The sequence below is a fragment of the Ochotona princeps genome, chromosome 3 (assembly GCF_030435755.1).
Source record: "Ochotona princeps isolate mOchPri1 chromosome 3, mOchPri1.hap1, whole genome shotgun sequence".
Classification (NCBI taxonomy): Eukaryota; Metazoa; Chordata; class Mammalia; order Lagomorpha; family Ochotonidae; genus Ochotona; species Ochotona princeps.
Window position 1 is genome coordinate 79,811,363 of NC_080834.1, and position 12,708 is coordinate 79,824,070.

Sequence of the window (12,708 nt, forward strand, 5' to 3'; positions counted from 1 at the left end):
TTAAGTCTTCAGCCTACAAAGCTCTCATGATTTGAAATTCACTCCTCCGGTGTGCATGCCTGGGATTTAAGGAGACAGGTATTTTCAGATTGCTCTTAGGGCTCCAGAACCAGTTGCTCTAAAGCGGCCAGGAGCCGTGGTCCATACTCACTTCGCAGATTTCTGGCTCTTTTTCAGGGACTAAGGTTTATTTGCAGAAATGAATCATATCCTTCCAAATATCCATCACCCTATTTACATGCTTGCATATTCTTTCCATTTTGTTTTCCCCCTACAGCTTCACTAAGGGAATTAATTATCTAAAAGAACAGGAACATACAGTAAGTACGTCTGAGATACAGGATGAGACACAGTATGTCATCTATTAGGCCTGGCTAAGACCAGCAGCTGATGCTGAATGGGAAGAAACACGCACCAAATGTTTTTTAATCACAAAGTTAGTAATTAATTGCTCTTTAAAATACATTTTATGCTTCTTTCTGTCTGTGTACATGAAATGCACATTTATTACATGCCAAAAATTACAACATTATGGTTTAAATGTGACTGGCACGGAAGTCCGGAAATCAGAGTTAATGTTCCCACAGCAACTTTAATTCTGTCCGTGTGCACATGTAGAGCTATAATAGTCTTCCGTTCTAGGAGAATACATATCGATGGTTTGGGGAGGAAGGCTAAAGACCCATGTCCTCAACTGTAGTTAAAGGAAGCAAACAAAGGATAAAAGCCGTGCTCCTTTCCACATATGTGGAGAAAAACAATGTCCCCATGCCCTGTGTTGTGTAATCAGGGAATGAAAGAACCTGCTGTGATGCCGGCACTCAAGGGGACAGTTTCTGTTGCTGTGGGAACCTGAACTTTGCATTTCCTGACTTTGGGGTAATTAAAATGTCAGCCTTAATGTGGCATTAATGGAGTTTGCCATAAAAAATCCTCTTTGTTTTGTTCTCCCAAAAAAAAAAAAAATGCTTAAAAGTTTAAAATGAGCCAAGTGTACTAAAAGCAATTTTAATCACAGGTACTTGGAGGGGTGAAATGAACAGTTGGAGGGGTAAGGGGTACAGTGGGGTGAGGCTGATGAAGGTGGATGGCAAGAGATGGAGAAGAAGAAGCCCACCCATCTCCTTAAGAGGAGTCGGCCCAGCAGCGTCACACTACCTCCAGAGCTAAAGTTATACCCACCCACACGACAGTTTGGTAACGTGTAAAGGTTAAATTAAAAATAAATAAAAACTGTTAATGTGTAAGTGCATCTTGGCAAGGACACAAAAATGAGACAGTCAGATGAGGCTGGTGCAAAACATGAGAAGAAGGTGAATAACCACAGTTATCAGCTTCTAACCCAAGGACGGCATCCCAACAGGACGAGCTCCAATTACAAGCAGAGAGGACCACCAAAGCGGGGAGGGTCCCTCCTTTTGCTGAGACGCTAATTTGTAGGGGGAAACAAAATGGAAGGAATATGTATGTCAAATTTCTGGTTGCGTCTATCACATGGATACAACTGTGATGTGCTACAGCTTGATAGTTGTCAAGGCAGGTTTTCAATATGGAGCGCTTCATCTGCTCTACTGACTTGGTTCAGTCCTGCAGAAGCCTTTAAAGGCACAGCTTGGCTTGGTGTACACTCAGCCTGCTCTGCACGTAACTGTTCTGTCAAATACCTACGGTGTTTGTACCCTTTGTGTCCCGAAACTCATCTTAATACCTTCCATTAGCATCATCTGAATTTGTCTGCTTTAGATTTCTGGAGATGGCAAAGAAGTGACAAGCTAGGCAGTAACGGGGAAATATTGCTAAAAGGAATTCTGTTAGTGGGTGCACCGTGAAGCAGCACAGCTTTTAGCAGCAATTGGAAGCCCATCATCTCACAAAGGGATGCGTACCTAGACTCTAGTCCTTGTTTTCCAGATTTCGGGTGGCTTTTGCCAATTTCGAAGCAACTCAGCCTGTGAAATCATCAGATCAGAACTTAACGGGTCAGACTCGTGCTCTCTGCTCTAAAACATAGCCATATCCTTTGTATGTGGGTTACCCACCCTTACCAGCTCTCACGCAGAGCTGACTTTTCTTTTATGGGGATGATTTATTCCTTGTGTTTTACAACCAAGTCACCAATATGAGGAGTTGCACATTTTCAAGATGTCTGTTTAGAGCCAGGAATGCCATCTTTGGGCTTGGAACAGAATTCTGGCTGCTCACAGGGAGAGCAAATCCAGAAACATCCCTCAGTACCTAAATGAGTTCACGGTGAGCAAGTCATTCATCTATCTAGGTGTCAATTTTCTCAGTTTTCTCATCTGCAAATTGGGAAGAATCATACTGACTGACAGGAAACTGGCATTAACGGACGACTATGAATAATTTTGCGAAACACACGACAAACAAAAAAAAGTGCTATAAAAATTCGGCACTTGTGAAAGCTTGGAACACCACACACTGGTGGAATGTTGCTGAAGTTAAAGAGACTAACAAGTCAAGGGCACTATTTTTAAATGCCCCAAATCTGTTAGTTCTAAATAGAAATGGAATATTTTACCTTAAAGAAATTAGGCTTTTAAATTAATCTATGGTAAGAATGACATTTGAAAGTAACAAAGAAAAGAAAAAACAACAAAACAAAACAAAAGAAAAACCCTCTTGAATGCAAGAGCATCCAAAAAATTTAACAGCTTAAAATAAACCTCTTTCCTGTCTTCTCTCAAGCAATTTCCAAATGGACAGATTTCTGTGAATCTTTCCTAAAAACAAGTTTCTTCTGAGAGTAGGCTCAAATCAGGACAAACTATAATCCAAATATATTTGGAGAAAGTATAATGAATTTACACAACAGGTTGGAGCACAGGAGACTCACACATCTTAATAACAGCTGGAGAGGAGGCTTCTCCTCCCAACCTGGTAACCTCCCTGCAATCAGATATGCCACTGAGTTCTGACCCACCGGCTTCCTCAAGGTCACCAAGGAACTGGATAAGGACACCATATTTGTACTGTTAGCTTAAACATGAGCCATGCTAATGCCAAGGCTTAACCAGAGGAGGCTTACAATAATGTGTAATAAAGAAAGCTCAATGCCTTTTCTATTCAGCAAAGCATTCATTCTGGTGTCACGGAAGACTTCTAGGGTAAGGCCATTCTATGTGCTCTTTCCCATAAGATATGGCCAAAAGCCAGACAAGGACGGTCTGCATGCAGAAGCTCCAGGCCTTGCACCACAGGAGTGGGCCACCTTCCTGGCAGGTGGGGGACAGCAGGCACATGTCTGTGGGCACCGTGCCATCCTGTTCTTCAAGTCTTCCTGTAATTACCATTAGGCCGGAGACTGCCAAGCAAGAAAGTCCAAGATGCTACACAGGGCACGATCCCTGCTTCTGAGCCCCAAAGCCATGGAGATCTGGATCTCATTACTTCTCTGTTCATTTTCTAGTAACAGCTGGAGTGAAGTCTCTTGCCAACCCCAGGTAGAACAGGCTCTCTTCACCCTCACCCCATCCCTAGGTCTTCTCCTTTTATCCAGAGACTATTAGGCTAAAAGCTAATAGAGAACAGACTCTCTAAAATCTATTCACCCCTTGCCTGCTTTGCAGAATTTTCTATTTCTTCTGTCAAAAAGATAACAGTAGGAAATGTAGAATCTCATTTCCTAATTAATATTTCTTATCTTGTAGATGGGATAAATGAAATCTTTTTGTGAAATAAAATTTCCTTCCCTTACTCATTCTAAGGAAGTATATGCCAGCTCTTGGCTTATTTCCAGACAACCTTTATGGAGATCAGTTTAGAAGAGTTGCTGGGAATCTTCAGATTAAAGAGAATATTCTTTGATTGGATCCCCTAGTAATATTTCATTCTTTCTCATGTCAACACATGCGAAGTACTGGGTTATGCATGTTTTGGAAAGAGGGGAAAAAATCTACAATGTAATTTACCAACTTTCTTAAAATAGAATTTGAAGAAGTAACCCCCAGATTAGTGAGAAGATGACAAAAATAAATAGTAAAGGAGTGATTTCAATAGTGACGATCTCATTAAGTTGCCCATTTCCAAATTTAGCCTTTAGGCAGTTTTTTTAATTAAAAAATATTTTTAACCTGAATTCTCATTGGCTATGTAAGGTCTGGGTGGCTTTTGAATTCTTGGAACCCATTCTCTTCTCTTCTGTAAATTTATGCTATCCTTTAACCACTTCAAAATAAATTAAAAACTGGAAAGACAGAAATCCAGCCAAGCGACATGAGTCTCCAATAACTAATGCAAATCTGACTTGTGTTATGTAATCTCAGAATGGCCATTTCCTTGTGTTTCACTGGCCTGCCGCGCTCTGTATTTGGCTGTTCCAGGCAGTAACAGTGGAAGGGCCGTTATTCAGATCAGGAATAATGAGAAAGCAGTAATACAACTTCTTTTTTCTGAGTTTATGCTCCGAAAGCAAATGTGTTTCATGCAATTAATCAGCCTTTTGAGGGCAAATGGCTGGCCACCTGGCTTAAAAAAAAAAAAAAAAAGACGCTGGCTCCACACATCTAGGGATGTTGGCTGGATCAAAATGGTGGCACATTACTTCTGGCTACTTTAGAAGACCAAATACAGACAGCTTTCTCTGAATACAGAAAAGCCAGAGCCCAGGGGCGAGTACTGATCCAAGCCCTGCCGAAGACACCGCCACCTTTTGGTGTACTCACAATCAGATGACCCGGTGTGAGCGTGAGAGTTTGTCAGTGAATGTGTTGAGTGGATGAGGGCTGGGTCTGGAGACAAAACAGCTTCAAAGTTCAGGCAGGGAAGGCCCGGCTTGGCGCTGGATCCACCCGGCTGAGTAATCTCATTCTCCTCAGATGCCTTCTGGTTTTCAGCTGTCTTGGGTTTCTTCCTGAAAATAAACAAAGGGCCCTTTGAAGGAACTGACTGCAGATTTGGGAAAAGGCATTTTTAGAATCTGTTAAAGATAACTTGATTTTTTTTTTCCTGAGGGGGGATGGGAGGGAGTCCAGTATGTCCCCTGTTTTAAAACAAGCTGATTCTTGTTTTTTTTTTTTTTTTTTTTCATTCCTCTCCCTCCCGCCCCACCCCAAGTACTGGCCTAACTGGGAACACATGAAAGCATATGGGCCAAGCAAAAAGCACCACATTTGGACTCTGTTGGCTGCATAAAAAGACCCTGTCCCAGAACTTCAGACAGCTTGAGCTACGTATGGTTGACATTATCCAAGAAAGCATCCTTCCCCCCACCCCCAAAGAGTTTTAACATGGCCTGGAAAAATACTAGTGGAGGTTTACCGTTCTAGCATTTGTCAGGAAGCTTAGAGACAGGACCCGTGGAGTAATGGAGGAGCACTGGACTGGGAGTCAGGAGACTTGAGCTACTGTACTAGCTGTGCCTCTAACTTGCAGTGTGGCCTTGGGCACCTCACTTCACCTCTCTGGGCTTCAGTTTCCTCATCTGTAAAATAAAGGGCTTGGATTAGAAGCTCTTAATTTCCTTCCAGGTTTATGTTTCTATTCATGAAATACAACACAGAACATTCAACTTTGTTGTTGTTATTTGGTTTTATGTTACAGCAACACATATTTTCAAATCACAAGTTTGAAGGTTGGACAGGTGAGAGGGATAGTGACGGAGGTTCATGCTTAGACTTCTAGTAGAGAAATGGGGAAGCTGTCACATAGAGACCCTCTATGTTTTTCTTATCCTGTTTTTTTTTTTTTTTTTGATTTGTGGTATCATCCTGGAATTTAAAGGTCTGCTTGGCTGTTTGGGTGTGAAAAAGATTGGTAAAGGGATTTAGAAAGAAATTGTTACTAGCTGTTCAGTAGGGTGAGGAATAGGATGTGGGTCAGCTCAGGACTCTTCTCCCCCACACAATGCAATTGACAATAAATTAATAAATGGTTAGCTTATACCACATGCACCATAGACCCCTGCCAAATAGGATCATTAGTTCCTGAACATTTTCCCAATTTCCTTGGCCTTGTGCCCTTTTCTATCATGATGTGGACAGTGACCAGAAAAGCTTTGTGCATGCACGTGTGTGTGTTAGAAGATTATGTGTGTTACCTAATTTGTTGTAAGTAAATTTGTTTCCACATTTCCCTTGTTTCTATGAGCATGGCATTGGACTTGTTAGACAGAAGATTTTGTATTGAAATTTGTTGTATCGGGTAGTGAAATCTGCCCTCGCAGAATATGGTGTTATGATTAGTATGCTGTGTTTTTGGTCCAACAGGTTGTGAAATCAAATCTGTTTCTTCAGAGGGCAGGAGGCAGAAATGGCATGGAAAAGATTAGAACAGAGAGGCGCTTTCAGGCATCTTTTTCAGTATGGAGGAAGCCAATACAAGAGGAGCAACAAATGACAACGCCTCACCAACTGTTTGTTGTAGGAGTGACTGCGGGGATTAACCCCTAAACCGTGGGTGAGTGCATGGACCCTTGGGACCTGTGATCCTGGTTTTCCATTTAAGGAAATATTGCAGAACACAGTCTGCACAGCATAACTCTTCCCTTCCATGAAAAGCAAGGCTGCCCCTCAGGTTCCTATTTCGTTCACAGCTATCAGCCACCAAGTTAAAAACATCAGGGTCATTATGAACCTTTCTCTCCTTTATAGATAATTTCTCAAAAGTTCTCACACTTAGGCTCCCATCCTAGTTTTATTCACAGTGCTTCTTTTCCAATTTCACTGCAGCCACCTTGCTACACTTGGTCCAGGCTACAGCTTACTGACTCTCCACCCTCCATGACTCGTCTAATCCTGCTTCTTTGCAGTCACTAAACCCGAGATGGCTATGTAAAGCTGACACTCTGGGTCAGTTCCATGTTAGCTCTTACCTCACATGATTCGTAGGTTGGCCTTCCTGGCTTCTCAGACCTCAGATATTTCTGCAACACCTTGGAAGTCTGTATCCCTGCCTCTCCATCTTTGCTTGACATATTTCTCTTGCTTTGTACACTCCTTTCTCCCATTGCTATCTGTTGAAATCACTTATCCTTTACATGGGCTAATTGTCTCCACTTTGTGTCTTGATTCCAGTCTATCAAATAAGACTTCTCTCCTTCCCCTATTCTCTCCCTCTGGATCTCTGAACTTTTTCCATCTCATTCTCTGAAATCGCCACTTTTTGCTAATCTTATAATATTCAATACATTTTTTTTCAGTAAAGGTTCTTTGTGTGTTTGTCCCTTCCGAGACTCTAAGCTCTCTGATGAGAAGGAAATGCCTTGGTTTTTTCTTATATTCCCTGAGTTTATTCATTATTACCTGCTTCTTTCCCCCATTATTTATCCACATCGGTATATAACAAGTAAGTATTTTGTGCCTATCATGAACCAATTTGGTATAGGGAATATAACAAGCCTGTGCTACCCTCCAAAGTTTACTGTCAATACTTTTAAGCATGGACAAATCTGCCACTCATTAATCACTTATTGATGAAATGTAAAGGGAGAAATTCAGTTTTCCACTCTTTATGCAGCAGACAAATCTACCTCAACTTGCAACTTTTCTTTCACTCCAGGAAAAGCACTGAATAGGAATAGGAATAGGAATAGGAATATTTTGCTCAGGTTGGCTGGGCTGATCCTCATTATTCAGTTAAAGATAGGGACAAAAGAGTAAGAACAGATATCCTTTGGGGAAAAATGTATTGCTAACACTTACACTTACAGTTAGGTGCCAGGCTAGTTTTGTGTTATACAAGATTTATTTACTCACTTTAAAGGCAGGCAGAGAGAGAGAGAGAATAATACATGTGATCTTCCATCTGCTAATTTACTCGCCAAATGCCTGCAATAAACTGGGTCTAGACTAGGCCAAAACCTGAGGCCAGAACTCCAGCTGGGTCACCTACATGGGTAGCAGGAACTCAAGTACTTTGGGTCATTATCTGCTGCCTCCTACGTGCATTAGCAGGATGCTGGATTGGAGGCATGAAGCAGCTGCAACTTGAACCAGGCACGCTGATATGGTATGCAGGCACCCCAAATGTCCTAAACAGCAGCATAATCCACTTTTTATCACAACACTTACTTCATGGCTAGTTTTAGTGCTTTTCAAAGTCAATCAAAGGGTCTGTCACATAAGTGCACATGACCAAAACACCAATATTAATCTTCTTTAAAAATTTATTGCAAAAAATTACACTGTTCTTCACCGTGTTGTCACTGCATCCCTTCCTACGTGTGCTCTTGCCATGTACCTGACATCTCGCAGGACTCTCCCCTGGTTGTTGTCTTAGGGATTACTTTTGGAGAATGTTCGCAGTGCAGTTATTGGTGCTGCCCCCTCATTTGCCTGTTATCACTTTACTCATCCTCATCCCATGGGCAGCTACCCAGTTGCACAGATAACAGAGAGCTACCCCCTGCCCTTAGAAGCAATCCATTTCCCCATCTCACCTTCCCTAATAGTGCTTATAGATTCCTTTCTCTGGAGCTGAGAAAGCCTAAGACATGGCAGCAGTCGATGCTGGACACACACAGGTGCTGCTACTTGACCCCTTTGTTGCCGTGCATAGTTTGTGAAGGAGAAACGAAATAAGCCTTGTGGTAATTAAGTGAAAATTCCTTCTTTGGTTGTACAGAAAGAATTCTGTAAACATGGCACACAGAGGGCAGAGCTCTCCAAGCCTCTGTGGCTGTGCACTATTCCCCAGAGCCTTTAGAGGGCAGCAGTATACCGGCTGACTCCAGGCAGCCTTCCAGAGAGGCAAGCTCCCGACCAGACCAGAACCTTCCTCCTGGTCACCATGCCAAAGGTTGGTTGCCAAGCTCTGGCCTCTTAGTCTCTTTCTTTTCAGAGTGCTTGCTTGCTTTCTCTTCTCTCCTCTCTTCTCTCTCTCTCTCTCTCTCTCTCCTCTTTTACTCTTTTGCTGTTAAAATTATACACTCTGATGAAGTCGCCCCTCAACCGGAAAATGAAAGGTCCAATGAAAAAGTTAGACCAGCCAACAACAACAAAGAGAGAAAGCAGGGAAAAGGGGAAAGGGGGCTGGTGAGGGGGAAGGACTTAAGAACAAGAAAAGGGCAGATGTTTCGTAAATATATGCAAAGCAAACTGGGTGTACCCTGCACACTTCCACAGAGGAACAGACCAATCATTGTGCACTTCCTCCCGCCACATTGGTGCAGTTCTGCATTCAAAAAAATAAAAAGGGAAAGAGACAGAGAGAAAGAGAGAGGACGAAAGAAAGAAAGAAGTGTGTGGCCTCAGGCAGTCGCCTTTCAAGGGTCAGTGCTGACATTCTGACAGAACATCTCCCGACTGTCCAAAGAGAACAAAAACATTTTCATGTCCTCACTGCAAACATTTCTGTTATGAGAAAAAAAAATTGCTTCAGGAACCAGGAAGGCTTTTTGAGGTGACTGGCAGCTGAGTTAGCCAGCAGAACCTTCTGATCTTTAACTCTCAGGATGCTGGCCTTAGCAACAAGTTTGGGGCTGAAAACTAGCGGTGAGAACACCTGTGGAAGATGTTTGCACTTTCCTATCCAGAGCATATTGTATGTAGAAAGAAATGTGCATTCAAGCATATTGATGAGATGGTAGGTATTAAATATGGGAAGCACATGGAAATGAACCAGGTCAGTGGTGTTTGATATATGGATTTACACTCCTTGCTGCATAGTGCGCATATGCAGGGAGGACAACGCGTCCTAGTGTGAGCTCTTATCTGTCTCAGGGAGGCAGGGTGGGGAGCGGGTGTCTTATCAGAGGAGAGTGTCCTTTCCCCTTCTACTCATTTGTTTTTAAAAAAGATTTATTTTACTTTTATTGGAAAGTCAGATATACAGAACGAAGGAGAGACAGAGAGAAAGATCTTCCATCCCATGATTCACTCCCCAAGCAGCCGTAATGGCCAGAGCTGAACCAATCTGAAGCCAGGAGCCCAGAGCCTCTTTCGGGTCTCCCATGTGAGTGCAGGGTCCAAAGGGCTGTCTTTGACCACCTTCCCAGACCACAAGCAGGGAACTGAATGGGAAGCAGGGTCGCAGGGATTAGAACTGGTTCCCATATGGGATGCTGGTGCTTGCAAGATGAGGACTTTAGCAGCTAGGCTACAGTGCTGGGCCCCCGTTCTCCCCGTTTTATCTCCTCACTGGGCTGCTACCCTGCGCTTCAACACACCTTCCCCTTGTAATCCCAGTTACAGAAGAAAGAATTAATCAGAATCCCCTTTAGATAACTAATTATGCAGTCACTACATCATAATCATTTACATCAGTAACGCCTCCCCAGTCTTTGTGGAGTGCTGTTTTCTCACCCTCCTCCCCAACAACACAAGGAAAAGACTCAGGAGAAGGTCTGAGCAGGGGAGAGAACTCATCTCTACTGACCTAGACATATCACCCAGCATCTCTGACCCCTATGTTTCCATTTTCCCCCTCATTAAAATTGGGATAATAATTCTGGCCTCCCAGGTGGGTGAGGAACAGTACCTAGCTTGGAGCTGGCATAGAGGAAGCGCTTCATTATGACACCCCTTCCCGCCTTTCAAAGATGGCATTTCTTGTTTTCATCATGTTAGAGACAACAAGACACTTGTATTATTTCAGTTGCCTTTCTTAATATCTACATTTACGGACAGGGGCAATGGAATGTTCCTGCAGCAAAGGCAGAAAGAATGTTACTAAGCAATCTGTCCTCAACACGCTGCTCTCACCACATTATCCTCCCAACATCCTCTTTCTGTTCACAGGCTTCTTACTACTGCAGTTATTCCAAGAGCTCCTCCAAGCAGAGGGTCAAGCAAGCTGCACTTGGCCTATAGAAGCCCATCGAGCCATAGCATTCTGTTCTATTCACTGAAACCAACCTATGGCATTCTAGCCTATCATATTTCCTTTCAATTTATTCTTTCACTACTTGGCCTAATGTTCTCACACCAAGTCAAAATGTTTTCATGATTAAAGCATTTTATTCTTTCAATCGTTTCATGTTTTTTTTTTAACCTTCTTGGCATGGCTAAATTAGAATGTTTTCCAGTGTATTTTTTCCCGTTGTATCAGGCAGGATCCTGGCGAGAAACAGACAACACTCACAAAGGTTTTCATCAGAGAGTGTTTAAGCATAAGATTGTATTCAGAGGTCCACATGAGGTAAAGGGACCCTTTAAGCAATGTGAAGCAGCAGGCAACAGCACAAGGCGGATGTCAGCCTGAAACAAATGACCCTGAAGGGTTTAGTTGAGGGTTGGAGTTTTCTAAATCCAAACTTGGGATTTGGAAAAGACTACACAAAATAGCCTGAGTTCTCTCCTCCCTTTATTGCCTCTCCTTTTGGCCACACGCAGAAGGAATCCAGAGGACAAGGGGGCGGGACCCAGGGGTTGGTCTCCTGGGTCACACATCAGGGCAGGGGGCTGGGGTTTAATGAGGGTGAGGAAGACTGGCAAGGCTCATCAGCGTGCCTAGCCCATGTCTTACCTTCTTTCCTTCCTTTAACTTCAAACCAAATCAGTTTTCTCCTTGGCTTCCTTATGTGGGATTTGCCCATATATAAAGCAAGAAAACTGTGCAGAAGCGCAGGGACTTTTCTTTTGCTGGTACCTAGAACAGTGCCTGGCACATAGTCAAAGCTCAGTAAATTTTAGATGATGGAGGGCAGTGCCAGCCATTGTCTACACATCATCTCAGTTAATTATCACAACAAACTGAGTAAGTAGGCCTAACTGCTGAGCATGGTTGTGTAGACAGTGTGGGGGTGTTTAAATACAACACTTCCACCCACTTCTACCCCGAGCCTTGAGCCCAGGCCGGGAGTAATATCAACCCATAGGAAGGGATGTGCTCTTGCCAACAGTTCACAGCTTTGTGCTACATCCCCCTTGTTGATTTTTCTACCCAAATATCCTGGCAGGTTTTTATTATTTCTCTTTTATATAGAAAGTAACCGAGTTTTGAATAATAGAGACTGTGAGGATTATATCCCAATCTGTTCGTTCTCCAGGACCATTCTCTCCATCCACTGAGAAATAACAGCAGCCACTGCCATTCTGCGCAGGTGAGAGAATCCCTGTGGCAGAATCAGATGCTTACTGGGAGGCTTCCTGGTCCTGATTTCTGGATCCAGGTTCTCTGCAGCACTGGAAGGTAAAAGTAAGAAGGCTTCCTCCCTCTCACAGAATACAGAAACTTTGAAAAGTTATTCTGCATGGTTACTCTGTGTTGAGAAAATCAGAAAACTATTAAGATACAGGGATTTCTATCATACTTCTTGTACTTGAATTTAAGGGTAAAAGGAAGATAGTATTATAAGCAAGTTTCTAGAATGAGTACATTCTAAAGGAACTATATATTTAAAAAATAAGTTATTTCTTGAAAATTTTAGAGATGAGAGAAAGGAGAAGGGAGAAAGCAGAAGAGAGAGGGAGGAGTGAAGAAAGGAGAAGCAAGAGAGACTGTGTGTGTATGTGTGTGTGTGTGAGAGAGAGACATATGCATTAGTTAATGGCCCAATTGCTATCAACTTTGAACAGCCCATTGCTGGGCTAGACTGATGTCACGAACAAGGAACTCAATCATTGTATTATGAATACAAGTAGTTGAATCATTATTTGCTATCTCCCAGAGTATGCATCAGCAGGATGCTGAAATGGAGAGCAGAGCTGGGACTTGAACCCAATAAGAGCTGAGGGCTTCTGAACTGATGTCTTAACCAATGGACCAAATGCCCACCCCAAGAAACTCTTTGATTTCTGTTGTATCTTTGGT

General features: G+C 42.8%; 1 protein-coding gene across 9 annotated transcripts in view; it reads right to left on the minus strand.

The window, feature by feature from the left end:
• ZBTB20 (zinc finger and BTB domain containing 20) overlaps window positions 1–12,708 on the minus strand; it is a 770,381-nt gene that overhangs the window by 34,739 nt on the left and 722,934 nt on the right. For all 9 annotated transcript variants that reach the window (XM_058661912.1, XM_058661911.1, XM_058661910.1 and 6 more), the window contains 2 exons: window positions 5,278–5,440; window positions 4,683–4,870 (listed from right to left, as the gene is read on the minus strand). In XM_058661912.1, coding sequence (XP_058517895.1) covers window positions 4,683–4,870; window positions 5,278–5,288 — 199 coding nt within the window. In that variant the 5' untranslated portion in view covers window positions 5,289–5,440. The remainder of the gene's footprint in view (window positions 1–4,682; window positions 4,871–5,277; window positions 5,441–12,708) is intronic.